Source organism: Emydura macquarii, unplaced genomic scaffold (assembly GCF_026122565.2).
Source record: "Emydura macquarii macquarii isolate MOO-44397 ecotype Brisbane River unplaced genomic scaffold, CSIRO-AGI_Emac_v2 contig_1254, whole genome shotgun sequence".
Classification (NCBI taxonomy): Eukaryota; Metazoa; Chordata; order Testudines; family Chelidae; genus Emydura; species Emydura macquarii.
In genome coordinates, this window is record NW_027131391.1 from 9,366,002 (window position 1) to 9,378,774 (window position 12,773).

The 12,773-nt window shown below is 44.0% G+C and overlaps 1 protein-coding gene across 9 annotated transcripts in view; it reads right to left on the bottom strand.

Moving 5' to 3' along the window:
• MTMR3 (myotubularin related protein 3) overlaps positions 1-12,773 on the bottom strand; it is a 145,275-nt gene that overhangs the window by 14,190 nt on the left and 118,312 nt on the right. For all 9 annotated transcript variants that reach the window (XR_010920227.1, XM_067550225.1, XM_067550228.1 and 6 more), the window contains 6 exons: positions 9,711-9,822; positions 8,697-8,892; positions 8,182-8,367; positions 6,749-6,919; positions 5,570-5,715; positions 1,717-3,139 (listed from right to left, as the gene is read on the bottom strand). Coding sequence is in view for 8 of the 9 variants with exons in the window: in XM_067550225.1 (XP_067406326.1) it covers positions 1,717-3,139; positions 5,570-5,715; positions 6,749-6,919; positions 8,182-8,367; positions 8,697-8,892; positions 9,711-9,822 (2,234 nt within the window). In the remaining variant the exon portion in view is untranslated. The remainder of the gene's footprint in view (positions 1-1,716; positions 3,140-5,569; positions 5,716-6,748; positions 6,920-8,181; positions 8,368-8,696; positions 8,893-9,710; positions 9,823-12,773) is intronic.

Consider the following 12,773-nt stretch of genomic DNA (forward strand, 5'->3'; position numbering starts at 1 on the left):
GTAAAGGTACGTAGGTGCCTAAAGAAGTAGATAGCCACCTAAGTGCTTCTGAAAATCCGACTAGGTGCCTAAGTCCTATTCATTTCAATTTGCCCATAGTTTACACACTGTGAAGGCCCTTATCTCAATAAGAATACTTTGAATTAAGCCAATGGGCCACATTTCTGCCGGGAACTCAAGCTGCAATTAATGAGAGAAGCCCATTTTGAACGATGCTCAGCAGAACTTGCATTCACAAATTCAGCATTTAGCAATTATTATATTGTCATTAACTGCAACCTCAGTGGCCCAAGAAGTTGATACAAGTCTCTGCCAATGAATGCACCTGGGACTATCCAGCCTCTTTGCCACTTCCAATGAATATTTATAAACATGTAAGTATCGCAAATGTAAATCTTTTACAATTCTGTAGCTGTATGAAATGAACACACTACGTGTGTGTGAAGTTTCAATGACTAATTATGATCATATGTACTGTGGTAGTGCTCAGAGACTTCATCCAGGATCGGCATTCCAATGTACTGTGATGTTCAAACACATAGGAAGACATGATCCCTGCCCCAAGGAGCTTACAATCTGAGTACTCCCTTAAGCCTCCCTTCCCAACCTCCCCCTCCATGCCCCATTCCTTCCTTCTCTGTACTGCCTTCCACCTCCCTCTTTTTTCTTTCTGAAAAAAGAAGCCACAAACGCTGCACAGCTACTTGGTGGTAGTGGGGCTTCAAAGTTCAAGTGGTTCCTGCTGTTTGTTTTTGAAGCTAGGGCTCCCACCAAGCAGCAGAGTGAGGCACATGGTGTTGGCTTCTTTTGGCTTCTTTTCTGAAGTCTTGTTACTGCAGTTTAGTTCAAAGAGGAGGAGTAGGCAAAAATAGGTAATGGGAAGAGGACTCGAGGCAATTTAAATATCCACCACACACACGTGCACAATGTATTTGTGTTATCTACAGATTCTATATTTACAATTACAAACTTCGGAAACTACACAATTTGTGATCTTTTTATAGCATCCGTAATTTTGCGACATGATGTAGTCTAGCTGCAGCAAACACACTACAATCAAACTATGCTCCACATTCAGTTCCTACTCTAACTGCTCTACGTAGCTTTAATGTGGCAAAGCCATAAAGCGGTCTTAAGTGGCTCCTGAAGACTCCCTTTTGGTAAGGGAAATCCTGGGTGACACAGAGGCAGCATAGCACTCATGCTACTGAACCTAGCGCAGGCCACACCTCTGAGAGAAGGGGACATGGCCCAGACATATCTGTGCCCCAGTGGTGCCCAGCCAGGACAGCCACCTTTGCATCCCCTGCCTGTGAACTATGCCAAGCACCAAAGGGCCAGTCCTACAGATCTGGCCCAAATAAATTGTATACAATGAGCATAGCCAAAAACTGTTCAAACACTGTGATTAGCCTCATTCCTCAGCACACCAAGGCGTGTGTAAATTAAATGTCAAGGTGTGCCGTTGCCAGTTTAATTGTAGCAAACTGAACTCTGCCCAATGGCACTGAGAATTGCATTCACCATGTGCCAAACTGAACTTTCGCCCTTTTCAGCATGAGATTTTTTTTTTAAAAAATTACCATAACCAAAATTCACTGTCTAACGAACCAAACAACATTTCTTACCAAACAGCTGACTTGGTACTGTGGGCTCCAGAAATCAGATTAATCAATCCATTATTGTCAGCACTGCCTGAGTTACCATTACACTTACCACTTCATCCCCATAATCGCCATTGAAACGCAGTGAGCTGTTCAGGTAGTGGCTCTCCAATCGGCTCCTCAACTCCTGCACTTGCTTCTTCAATATCTCCACTTCCTGCTGATGCCCAGTTTCAATTTGACGCAGGCGCTGCTGGATAACATCGGTGTAGACTGGCATCCCATCGTCATCCAAGTGGCTCCTGGCAGGTTGGTCTGGGCTGCTAACTGTCTGTTGCCTAGCAGCATTGCCATGCACCCACTTATGGTGCATGTTCCTCAGGTGAAACTGTGCAGAACTACAACTAGCTGTAGAGACCTGCCGGCTCAGAGAGGCTTTGATCCCATCATCCTCTCCATTCAGACAGTGTCCATTTGCTGCAGGGTATTTCTGGGTAATACTAAACTCTGCAGGTTTCTCTGTCACTTTATTCTCTGTCTCCAGCTCTCCATTACACACAATCTCATCTTTACATTCGGCTAAAGGCAAGGCACAAAGGGAAGGCGTTGGACTGTGTGTGTTGCTGCTATTAAAAGTCCTGTTTACTTTTGTTCCCAGTCTGGGTAGCTCTATCATGTTTTCCCCCTCAGGCCTATTTTCAATAGTTTGAGAAAGTACATCAGCACCGTTGTCCACCACATGAGATCTGTGGCAAGGGCCCTTCTGATTCAGCTCTTGCTTTGCTCCATTCTCTGTTAAGGTTTCAGTAGAACTTTCCATGTTGGATGTTTCTGCCTCATGTTGGCTTGTGCTGGGCAATGGAGGGCTGGGCTCTGGGGTACTAAAAGGCCTCTCTGCTTCTACATAAAGTCTACTAACCCCTTCCTCCACGTTCTTTTGAATGTCACTGTGTACAGTGCTCTCCATGGGGACAGTCTGTAGTCCTTTCACCTGAGGTAAAGTCTGGATGCTGTCACTGAGATCCATAGGTTCCTCCTCTTCTCCTTTACACTCAGACGCACCTTGTGAAACTGGATGTGGATTGGACACTAGGTTGTTTATTAAAGTATCTCTATCCATCTCCGTCTTTTCGTAGAGGCCATCAACATACCCATCCAGATGTTCAGTTCTGTTCTCCTTATCCAAGATTAGCTCCTCTTCATCCACTTTATCTGTTGTCCCCAGGGTGCCCTTCAAGAGCTCCTCCAGACCAACATCCTCTTTCGTGGCCTCTTGCAAAATGTTCTCCATCTGTCCCTCTGCCACACCAGCTGCAACTGAAAGCTCTGCTCCAACAAGAGCTCTGCCCTGTTTGTTCAGACTGTCCCCATCAAATGGATCATCCCCCGGGTTGCCCAGACTGCTCAACTCCAGGGACCTACGGTGCTCTTGCCACTTTTCATTTAGGCTGGGATCACTACTACGACGGTTGGTTGTGGGCACGTTGCTGTCACAGGCCGTTGTCAGATTGTCAAATGATCTTGTCTTTGGTAGCCTATACAGGTAAAGAAATAATCAGAATCAAAAGTTATTTTTTAAATGTTTAATTGCAATGGTTATTAATGAGCCTCCCAGTTTTGAAATCACAACCAGCCACTCACTACTGTGGAGTTCTGTAATGCACTGCCGTGTTATCTAACAATGCAGTGTGATCCGGGAGTTCGGTAATGCACTGCCGTGTTATCTAACAATGCAGTGTGATCCGGGAGTTCTGTAATGCACTGCCGTGTTATCTAACAGTGCAGTGTGATCAGGGAGTTCGGTAATGCACTGCCGTGTTATCTAACAGTGCAGTGTGATCAGGGAGTTCTGTAATGCACTGCCGTGTTATCTAACAGTGCAGTGTGATCAGGGAGTTCTGTAATGCACTGCCGTGTTATCTAACAGTGCAGCGTGATCCGGGAGTTCGGTAATGCACTGCCGTGTTATCTAACAGTGCAGCGTGATCAGGGAGTTCTGTAATGCACTGCCGTGTTAGATAACAGTGCAGCGTGATCAGGGAGTTCGGTAATGCACTGCCGTGTTATCTAACAATGCAGTGTGATCCGGGAGTTCGGTAGTGCACTGCCGTGTTATCTAACAATGCAGTGTGATCAGGGAGTTCTGTAATGCACTGCCGTGTTATCTAACAGTGCAGTGTGATCAGGGAGTTCGGTAATGCACTGCCGTGTTAGATAACAGTGCAATGTGATCAGGGAGTTCGGTAATGCACTGCCGTGTTATCTAACAGTGCAGCATGATCAGGGAGTTCGGTAATGCACTGCCGTGTTAGATAACAGTGCAGTGTGATCAGGGAGTTCTGTAATGCACTGCCGTGTTATCTAACAGTGCAGCGTGATCAGGGAGTTCTGTAATGCACTGCCGTGTTAGATAACAGTGCAGTGTGATCAGGGAGTTCGGTAATGCACTGCCGTGTTATCTAACAGTGCAGTGTGATCAGGGAGTTCGGTAATGCACTGCCGTGTTAGATAACAGTGCAGTGTGATCAGGGAGTTCGGTAATGCACTGCCGTGTTAGATAACAGTGCAGTGTGATCAGGGAGTTCTGTAATGCACTGCCGTGTTGGATAACAGTGCAGTGTGATCAGGGAGTTCTGTAATGCACTGCCGTGTTAGATAACAGTGCAATGTGATCAGGGAGTTCTGTAATGCACTGCCGTGTTAGATAACAGTGCAGTGTGATCAGGGAGTTCAGTAATGCACTGCCGTGTTATGTAACAGTGCAGCCTAGTCAGTTGTGGTTCAAAGCTGCTCCAGCACTGGCCCCTTTAGGCTCCTCTCTCCGCCAAGACCATTTCTTCAGCTAATCTTCAGGCATTCCCAGAATAACCCTCAGCAACAAGGCTCCATTTCCTGACTAGCTGCCCCCAGAATCACCTTACTGAAAATTACTTCTCCAAAGAAAAGGGAAGTAGTAGCCACATGAATGTACTACAGGAATAAAGCAGTGTGCACAATGAATGCAAGGCAGCAAGGAAGGTGCTATATCCCATGGTGTTTTGGTCTCTACAACACAGATGCAGTACACCAAAGCTGAATTAATTCTGCCATTGGGGACAGTACCTGAGATGCTATAGGGATACTCTGTATACTTAACTGTGTTTTATCTGCTAATTTACTACAAACCTATTTTCTGTTCTAATGTGTTTGTTACACAACCATCCAGGAAGCTGAAAACTTTAAAAATTGAAACCACAGAGGGCTTTTGCTAGTCATTTAAACAGTCCACAATGAAAACAGTGAAAAAGCCCCTTCCTCGCACACCAAGTGCAGGTCCTCTCCTGCATTGCCAGCAGACCTAGGGAAGTGACTATTCCTCTCTATTCGGCACTGGTGAGGCCACATTTAGAGTATTGTGTCCAATTTTGGGCCCCCCACGACAGGAAGGATGTGGACAAATTGGAGAGAGTCCAGTGGAGGGCAACAAAAATGATTAGGGGGCTGGAGCATATGACTTTATGAGGAGAGGCTGAGGGAACTGGGCTTATTTAGTCTGCAGAAGAGAAGAGTGAAGGGGGATTTGATAACAACCTTCAACTACCTGAAGGGGGGGGTCCAGGGAGGATGGAGCTAGGCTGTTCTCAGTGATAGATGACAGAAGTAGGCGCAATGGTCTCAAGTTGCAGTGGGGGAGGTCTACGTTGGATATTAGGACAAACTTTTTCACTAGGAGGGTGGTGAAGCACTGGAATGGGTTACCTAGGGAGGTGGTGGAATCTCCATCCTTAGACATATTAATGGCCCAGCTTGACAAAGCCCTGGCTGGGATGATTTAGTTGGGGTTGGTCCTGCTTTGAGCAGGGAGTTGAACTAGATGATCTCCCGAGGTCCCTTCCAATCTTAATCTTCTATGATTCTCCCTAAATCCCACAACATTCTGTGTTGATCTTACTTTATGGGATGGGATTTCTGAGGTCTATGCTCACCTGCCCAGAGATTGATCTTCAGGGCTGGAGCCTGGAACTGGGTAAGGGGCACAGGTGTCATCAGCAGGAGTGGAGGGGGAAGAACATGGCAGGTAAACAGCACTCCAGAGCATTAAATTACGCACATGGCACACTGGATACAGCACCTAAAAAGAGAAAATGTGGCATGTTCATGTTTAGGAACATTAACCGGTTTCTCTCCAGGAATTTTGCTACTCTAATTTCACAGCTCAGGTTCACCGTCTGGAGGTTCTGGATACCCAGGTAATTCAGGGTCTAAGCAGCTACGATGGCATTACCCTTACCTTCAGATATGGGAATTTTGGGAGGAAAGGGGCTTAAATAACTTAGAAAAATCTTTACTTCCACGATCACACTGACATTTTAACAGTTCTCTACAGGGTCTCATACCGTGCCCATCACCACCGTATCTGACTGTCTAACATACTGTTCTGTCAAATATACATAAGGATGACTATGCCTCTCTCCTCCCAGTCCTTTGTCAGAATTTATTACTATGGGACAACTAAACTAAAAATGTGAGAGCTGTGAAATTAAATATAGATACATTCAAAGATTTCCATAACATTTTTATTAAGCCATTTTCTGACAAAATTTTCTGGGAGTTTTAAGGTATCTTATGACACAACTCTTATTCCCAACCACCACCCCTGCCTCTCCAGTGAAACTGTGATTCAGATCTCTTGTTGGTAACTGTATCTTGTCACGCACACAAAATATTTTACTACGAGGAATACAGCATATATCTGACACAGAGATACTCTCTATGCTGCATTTCATATGTCCCATTGGTCTGCTGAAGACAATGTAATGTAAATGCATCAGAATATGGCTCTGGTTGTGTGGGAGCGCATGGCATAGCAGAGGTTAAGCGAAGGCTATTCAAACACAAATCCTTGCTATAGAACTCAAATGGTAACTATTCACTGGACAAGCTGAGCCATAGCCAGAAAATAAAAGCACAGTTATCTCTAGGCTGTACATTCATGGAGCAGGCAAAGTCAAATCATCACCCACAGAAATAACTGGGAGGCTTCCCTGATGTGGATATTTTTGGGAGAGTCACTTCCCTTCCCTTCCCTTCCCCCCCCCCCCAGTTGTAACAGAGAATCTCTAAAGGGACTGTCCGATAGGTGGTGGGGAATGAATGATACATACAGTTTCTGACTGGGAGGAGTAAAGCAGGTTTTTGAAGGCTTTGTTTGCTGCCCGCAGCAGAGACCAGACAGAACAGGTCCGTTCCTGAGTGTGTTTTTCTCCTCTCTCCTTCGCATTGTTGCACAGGAATGTACCAAAGAGGCAAGAGTAGGTGTGCTGCACCAATTTGACCTGTACAGACCAATACAGATAGTCATATGGCAGCACATATGGTGTAGGTGAAAGATATAAAGAGGCAATTAATCCACCATGCATGTGAGGCAGCATATGTAAAGCTTTTGTGAAGGATGCTATATAAATCTATTCAGCATTTTGCATGCCTTCTTAGAAAGCTAATTACAAGAACATACTAGCAGAATGGGTTCTTCTCTCTTATGTACCATCATATTTGAATTATATAAAATGATAGGAGGAAATATAAAGGTTGCATGTTTATTTACGAACAGGTATGAGAGTCTTGCTCTGTCTGAAACTTACATATTGAAACCAGAGTCCTGGAAGATATGGTAGAGAGGGAATTTTTGACCAAGTTGTCACATAGCATTAATAAAGAAGTAGAAAAGCACAAAGCTGGCGGTAGTAATGGGTTAACTTTTGTCTTGTGGCACAAATGGAGACACAGGCAGCTAATCCAGTCTAGACTGTAGCTCACTCCACACTATAGCCTCAATCCAGCAGACCCCTTAAGCATGTGCTTATCTTTAAGCATGTCAATAGTCCAATTGATTTCAACAGGACTACTCATGTGTTAAAAGTTAAGCACATGCTTAACTGTTTTGCTGGATTAGGGCCTTCAGCTCTCAAAAGACCAGGAGATGGAATTACTCAGAGGACTGGTGAATATTATAGAAACTTTCTGTTCTAGTTTGCCAATTCAATTCCATCTATACAGTTAGTGATTGACAATTACGGTGTGACCAGCTTGGTGGCCTTGAGACATGACATCAGTGGTCTTAGCTAAACTTCTGAGGATATTTGTCAATATTGCAAAAACCACGCCTTCTAGGCAGTTTCAGCACAGAAGGAGAATGGAAAATCAACTCCTCCTTGCTCTTAGAGGCGTCCCCTCCAGGTCAGGATGAAACATCGTACTGGAGCAGTGGTGGGGAAGTTTGCATTGACACTACCTGTGCTGTCCCTGTTCTGTAGACATATGAATCCAGGACATGATTTCTTTCTTTGTTTAAAGTTTAAAGCAAGCCCTCGTAGGCCCCACCCACAGTTCAGAGAGAACTGATCGCAGATTCCACGAAGACCCAAATTCCATGTCTGCCAGACAAGGCTCAACAGTTGTCACATCTGCTTACCAGCCTGCACTGTGACATAAGGTAGATGGGAGAATCAGAAACCCCTCAGGGTTATTCACTGTGTTAGCTCTGTCTACTGGTTTAGAAGTAGTCTATAAAACAGTAATCTCTCAAGCCACAACTCACAAGGAATGCTTCGTTAAACTCGAAAGAGCAAGGGAACTGCCTCTGGAGCTGATGGACGCAGTCCAGCCACTGTAAAAATACTGGGCAGCGCTCATTTAGGTCATCCGAATTCTCACCATGGCCACAGCGATCTGCAAACTTGTGGCCAAAATCCAGCCATTCCATCTCCACTAGCACCTGGAAACCCTGCAGGAATGAAAGTGCAGATAAAAGGTCTGTAGCTTTTTTTGTCAATCTGAGACTTCTCATGGGAAGTATTTGTGCTTAATATACCTGTTTTCTTTTCAGAATTAAGCATATTTTCTTTCAACCTACGTTTCTTCTATTTAATGCCCTTCACAATTAACCCACCATATCACTCAATAGCATCCATCAGATGCAGCAAGACTTGTGATCACATTTTTTACATTTCAGACAAAGAAATCTGTGATCACCCATTCACAGCCTTCCCTATTAATTTGCAAAGAAACCCAAACTTGACCGCCCCCTCATGCATCAATGGATGGTTTACAAACCTCTATGGTCCTGTAATATGGATCTAGCAGCAGTTTGGATAGTGCCACTATCTGTGGAGTTCGATCCCAGCCATCCGAGCAGTGCACCAAGACTGGTCGCTGGTCTCTGTCTACTGCGTGCACTACCAGGAGTGCAGATTTCAGTAGCACAGACAAGTGTTGCAGCCATTTGGTACTTTCCAGTGCTGATAACCAACTAAAGAAAAACCAAGGAAGGATAGTTTGTGCTCTTTTTAATATTTCCCATCTGAGATCTTTGAATTTAAAAAAAAATCAGAGTGATCATAATTAAACTATTAAAGTACTAAACTCTGAGTGCTTTCCTTGAATGTATTTTTCACTTAAATTATTTTGTTAATGCTCTCACAGTTTGCAGGAAATACAAACAGACAGTCTGCTTAGTGAATGTGAAAGGCTTGTAAGCAGCAAATGCAGAACCAGGAGAAACCGTTAGAGGAAAGAGGAATGAAACGCTGCAGTGTTCGGGGGAAAATTGACATTCAGAAGACACCTCAGGTATTGTCACTGTTGGTCAGCTATACCATGGAAATGATGGGCTGGGTCTCCAGAGTTAGGATATTACGCAAATGGTAGATTCATGGAGCCGCACTAGTGCCTTTCGAAGGAAAGTTAGACTGCTATGCACTTCTGCAGGAAGACAGCATGTTATAATAGCAGTTTTAGAAAACCAAGGAGAAAGCTGAAAGACTGCAGGCTGCACAGGTGAGACCGACCACGCCCACCTGACAGTAACGCATTCTAATATTAAAGCAAAGGATCCAATTTTGATCCCAGTCTCATTTGCTATTTCCATGTTAGAATTAATGGTCACGGACCTCCTTTTGTTCAAGCTACATGAAGTGAAAAATATAACTGCAGCATGTTTACAAAGAGAAGGCTGTGGAAGAACAAACACCACCTGCCTAATTCAGTCTAGAAAAGATCAGGGGAAGAATGAGAGTTAGACAAAAAAATATAATTTAATGAAGAAAAAACCCACAAATGCCCACTTACTTTCCTGGGTCTGGCATCTGTGTGCAGAGCAAGCGCAATGACTGAAAGCTCTTCCGGATAGAATGGATGTTTGCCATCCCCATGAACACCACTTCACAGTTTGGATAATACTCTGTAGAAAATTGTAAAAACCAAGAGAAGGAATTAAAAACAACATGAAGATTAAATTAAAAAAGCAGCTTTTCTATAAAAACAAACTGCTGCAATTGCGAATGATGAAATAGTGCTGTTTAGCACAATCGCCGATAGACAAAAATCTGTGCTTGGACTTCCAGATATTATACTGTATTCCAGATATTATAACAAAGGATGAAACTCAGTAAAACTGAGAGCACAGGTAACTACTGTGACAATATAAACAAAATACATGTGCCTGTTTCGCCACTGAATTTACGATGGAGATCTAAGTCACTTTGCAGACTTATGAATCTTCCTTGCTGTTTGCTGTGGTGAAACAACAGGTTAATGCATTTTTCTGCTCTGCAGAACTGGTTTCCAAACTGGCTTAGATCATAACTGAAAATGAGTCTGATCATTTTAACACAGTCCTTTGTAACACAGAGCTAGCACACAATTTGGTGTAGCAGACAATGTCTATTTAGGAGATAGCCAGGGCCAGGATAGTAGCTTAGGTCCGGAGAGAGGTGTATTGACAAATGGTTGGGTTTTTTTTAATTTCTGTGTGTTTTTACTATTCCATTTCATACCAAAAGAAGCAGTGCACAGACAGCTCCCCATAGGATAGTGACATTACACTGTTAGAGATTATACAATACTCTAAAAAGACTGAGCAATTTAAAGTGATGGTCAGTTCATGATTGTCTTTAAACCTTAACATGAAAGAAGATTTCCTTTCCCTTACCTCTTGGAAAGGCCAGCGAGGTTACTTACTTCACCCCATATACTCTGTGTTAACCCTGCTGGAAGTGACAAGTGTCACACAGATGATAAATACACAAGGCTGAACTAAACAGAGAATGGAAAAGACTATTTGTGCAAGACCTAAGCATTTTCCTCTGGAGAAACTTCTAGTCTACACTCAAACTACTCACCTTAGACGGACTGGCAGGATCAGTGCAGACAGGACCCACTACTCATAGAAAGTGCTCAGGCTCAGCATGTTTCAGGATCATGCCCTTTAGATGATCATCCCTAAATTTATTTTAACTCTGTACTATGCATCTGACCAGCTGATTAGCACATTAAATAAACTGCCTCATATGAAATACACTCTGTATTCTAAAGGAATGGACTTTAAATTAATAGGCCGCCGTTCTGTGAGTGATGGCCTACTAGCGTGGTGGTCTTCATGAACCACAGGCAAATTAGACACACACACACACACACACACACACACACACACACACACACACAGAGGGCTTCACCAGATGCCTCCAACATTTTGCTTGCATCCATGGATTATGTAAATTGGATCCCAGAGCTTCTTCAGCCCACACCGCCTGGATAATTTGGTGCAATTTGCAAGCCAGTAAATATTGTGTGCAACTCTCTGGCTTTATACTCTCTTACTCTGTTACAAATTGAGGCGAGAGATCCACAAAATTCAACGGGGATAATTGCTGACAATAAATAAGATTGTATGCATATCCTAGATCTTTCAAGATAAAGCTTTAGGACAAGATTGTGCCATTTAGCCAGTGGTCTACATTGGGAATGGTGTGGAGCTATTTTCCCAGGCAGAACTCCAGGAGGCACCATCTTCCACTCCCCACCAAATTCCCTGATGTGCAGGGGGAGTGCACATGATGAACCATTCCTTGGAACGTGTTCCCCAGCTCCCTTTCATGCCTGACTAGCTCCAACAGGCTGTGCGGAGAGCCCCATCTCTTCAGGGTGGACTGCATCCTATGAGGGCATGGAGGGAACAATCCCTAGTCCTTGTGTAGAGTGGAAAAGAAGGCACCTTTTCTCTACCACCCCTAATCACCATGCTAAAGCCAGGGATAATTTGGCCCTTTATAAGCACTGAAGACATTATCCACTGAAGACATTATCCACATTATTTTTTTAAAGTCATCATTATTTGAAGATGAAACATATGGTCTGTGAAAGGCCAACACACTGCTCCTTACAAAGGCTGTTACACTTAATGGTTGTATTCTGGACCAGACCAAATAAAACGTCTTCATCTAAAGAGTGTACTGTTGGATTAACTGTATTTTATTAAAAAATGAGCAAGATTTGGGTGTTAAATTTATTGAAGCTGACACAGCTGCTTAGAAATTCCCTACGAACTGTTCAAGCATCCTCATCTTGAAACTCAAGATAAATTGCTGTGCTTTCCATTTTGAAATTTCATTCCATTAATCATAGAATCATAGAGTTGGAAGGGACCTCAGGAGGTCATCTAGTCCAACCCTCTGCTCAAAGCAAGACTAACCTCAGCTAAATAATCCCAGCCTGGGTTTTTGTCAAGCCACAGCTTAAAAACCTCTAAGGATGGAGATTCCACCACCTCCCTAGGTAACCCATTCCAGTGCTTCACCACCCTCCTAGTGAAAAACTTTTTCCTAATGTCCAACCTAGACCTCCCCCACTGCAACTTGAAACCGTTGCTCCTTGTTCTGCCATCTGCCACCACTGAGAACAGCCTAGTCCATCCTCCCTGGAACTCCCTTTCAGGTAGTTAAAGGCTGCTATCAAATCCTCCCTCATTCATCTCTTTTGCAGACTAAACAAGCCTAGTTCCTTCAGCCTCTCCTCGTAAGTCCTGTGCTCCAGCTCCCTAATCATTTTTGTTGCCCTCTGCTGGACTCTCTCCAACTTCTCCACATCCTTTTTGTAGTGGGGGGCCCAAAACTGGACACAATACTCCAAATGCGGCCTCACCAATGCCGAATAGAGCGGAATAACCACTTCCCGCGATCTGCTGGAAATGCTCCTACTAATGCAGCCCAATATGCTATTAGCTTTCTTGGCAACCAGGGCACACTGCTGACTCATATCCAGCTCCTTGTCCACTGTAACCCCCAGGTCCTTTTCTGCCAAACTGCTGCCTAGCTCGTCGGTCCCCAGTCTGTAGCTGTGCATGAGATTCTTCCG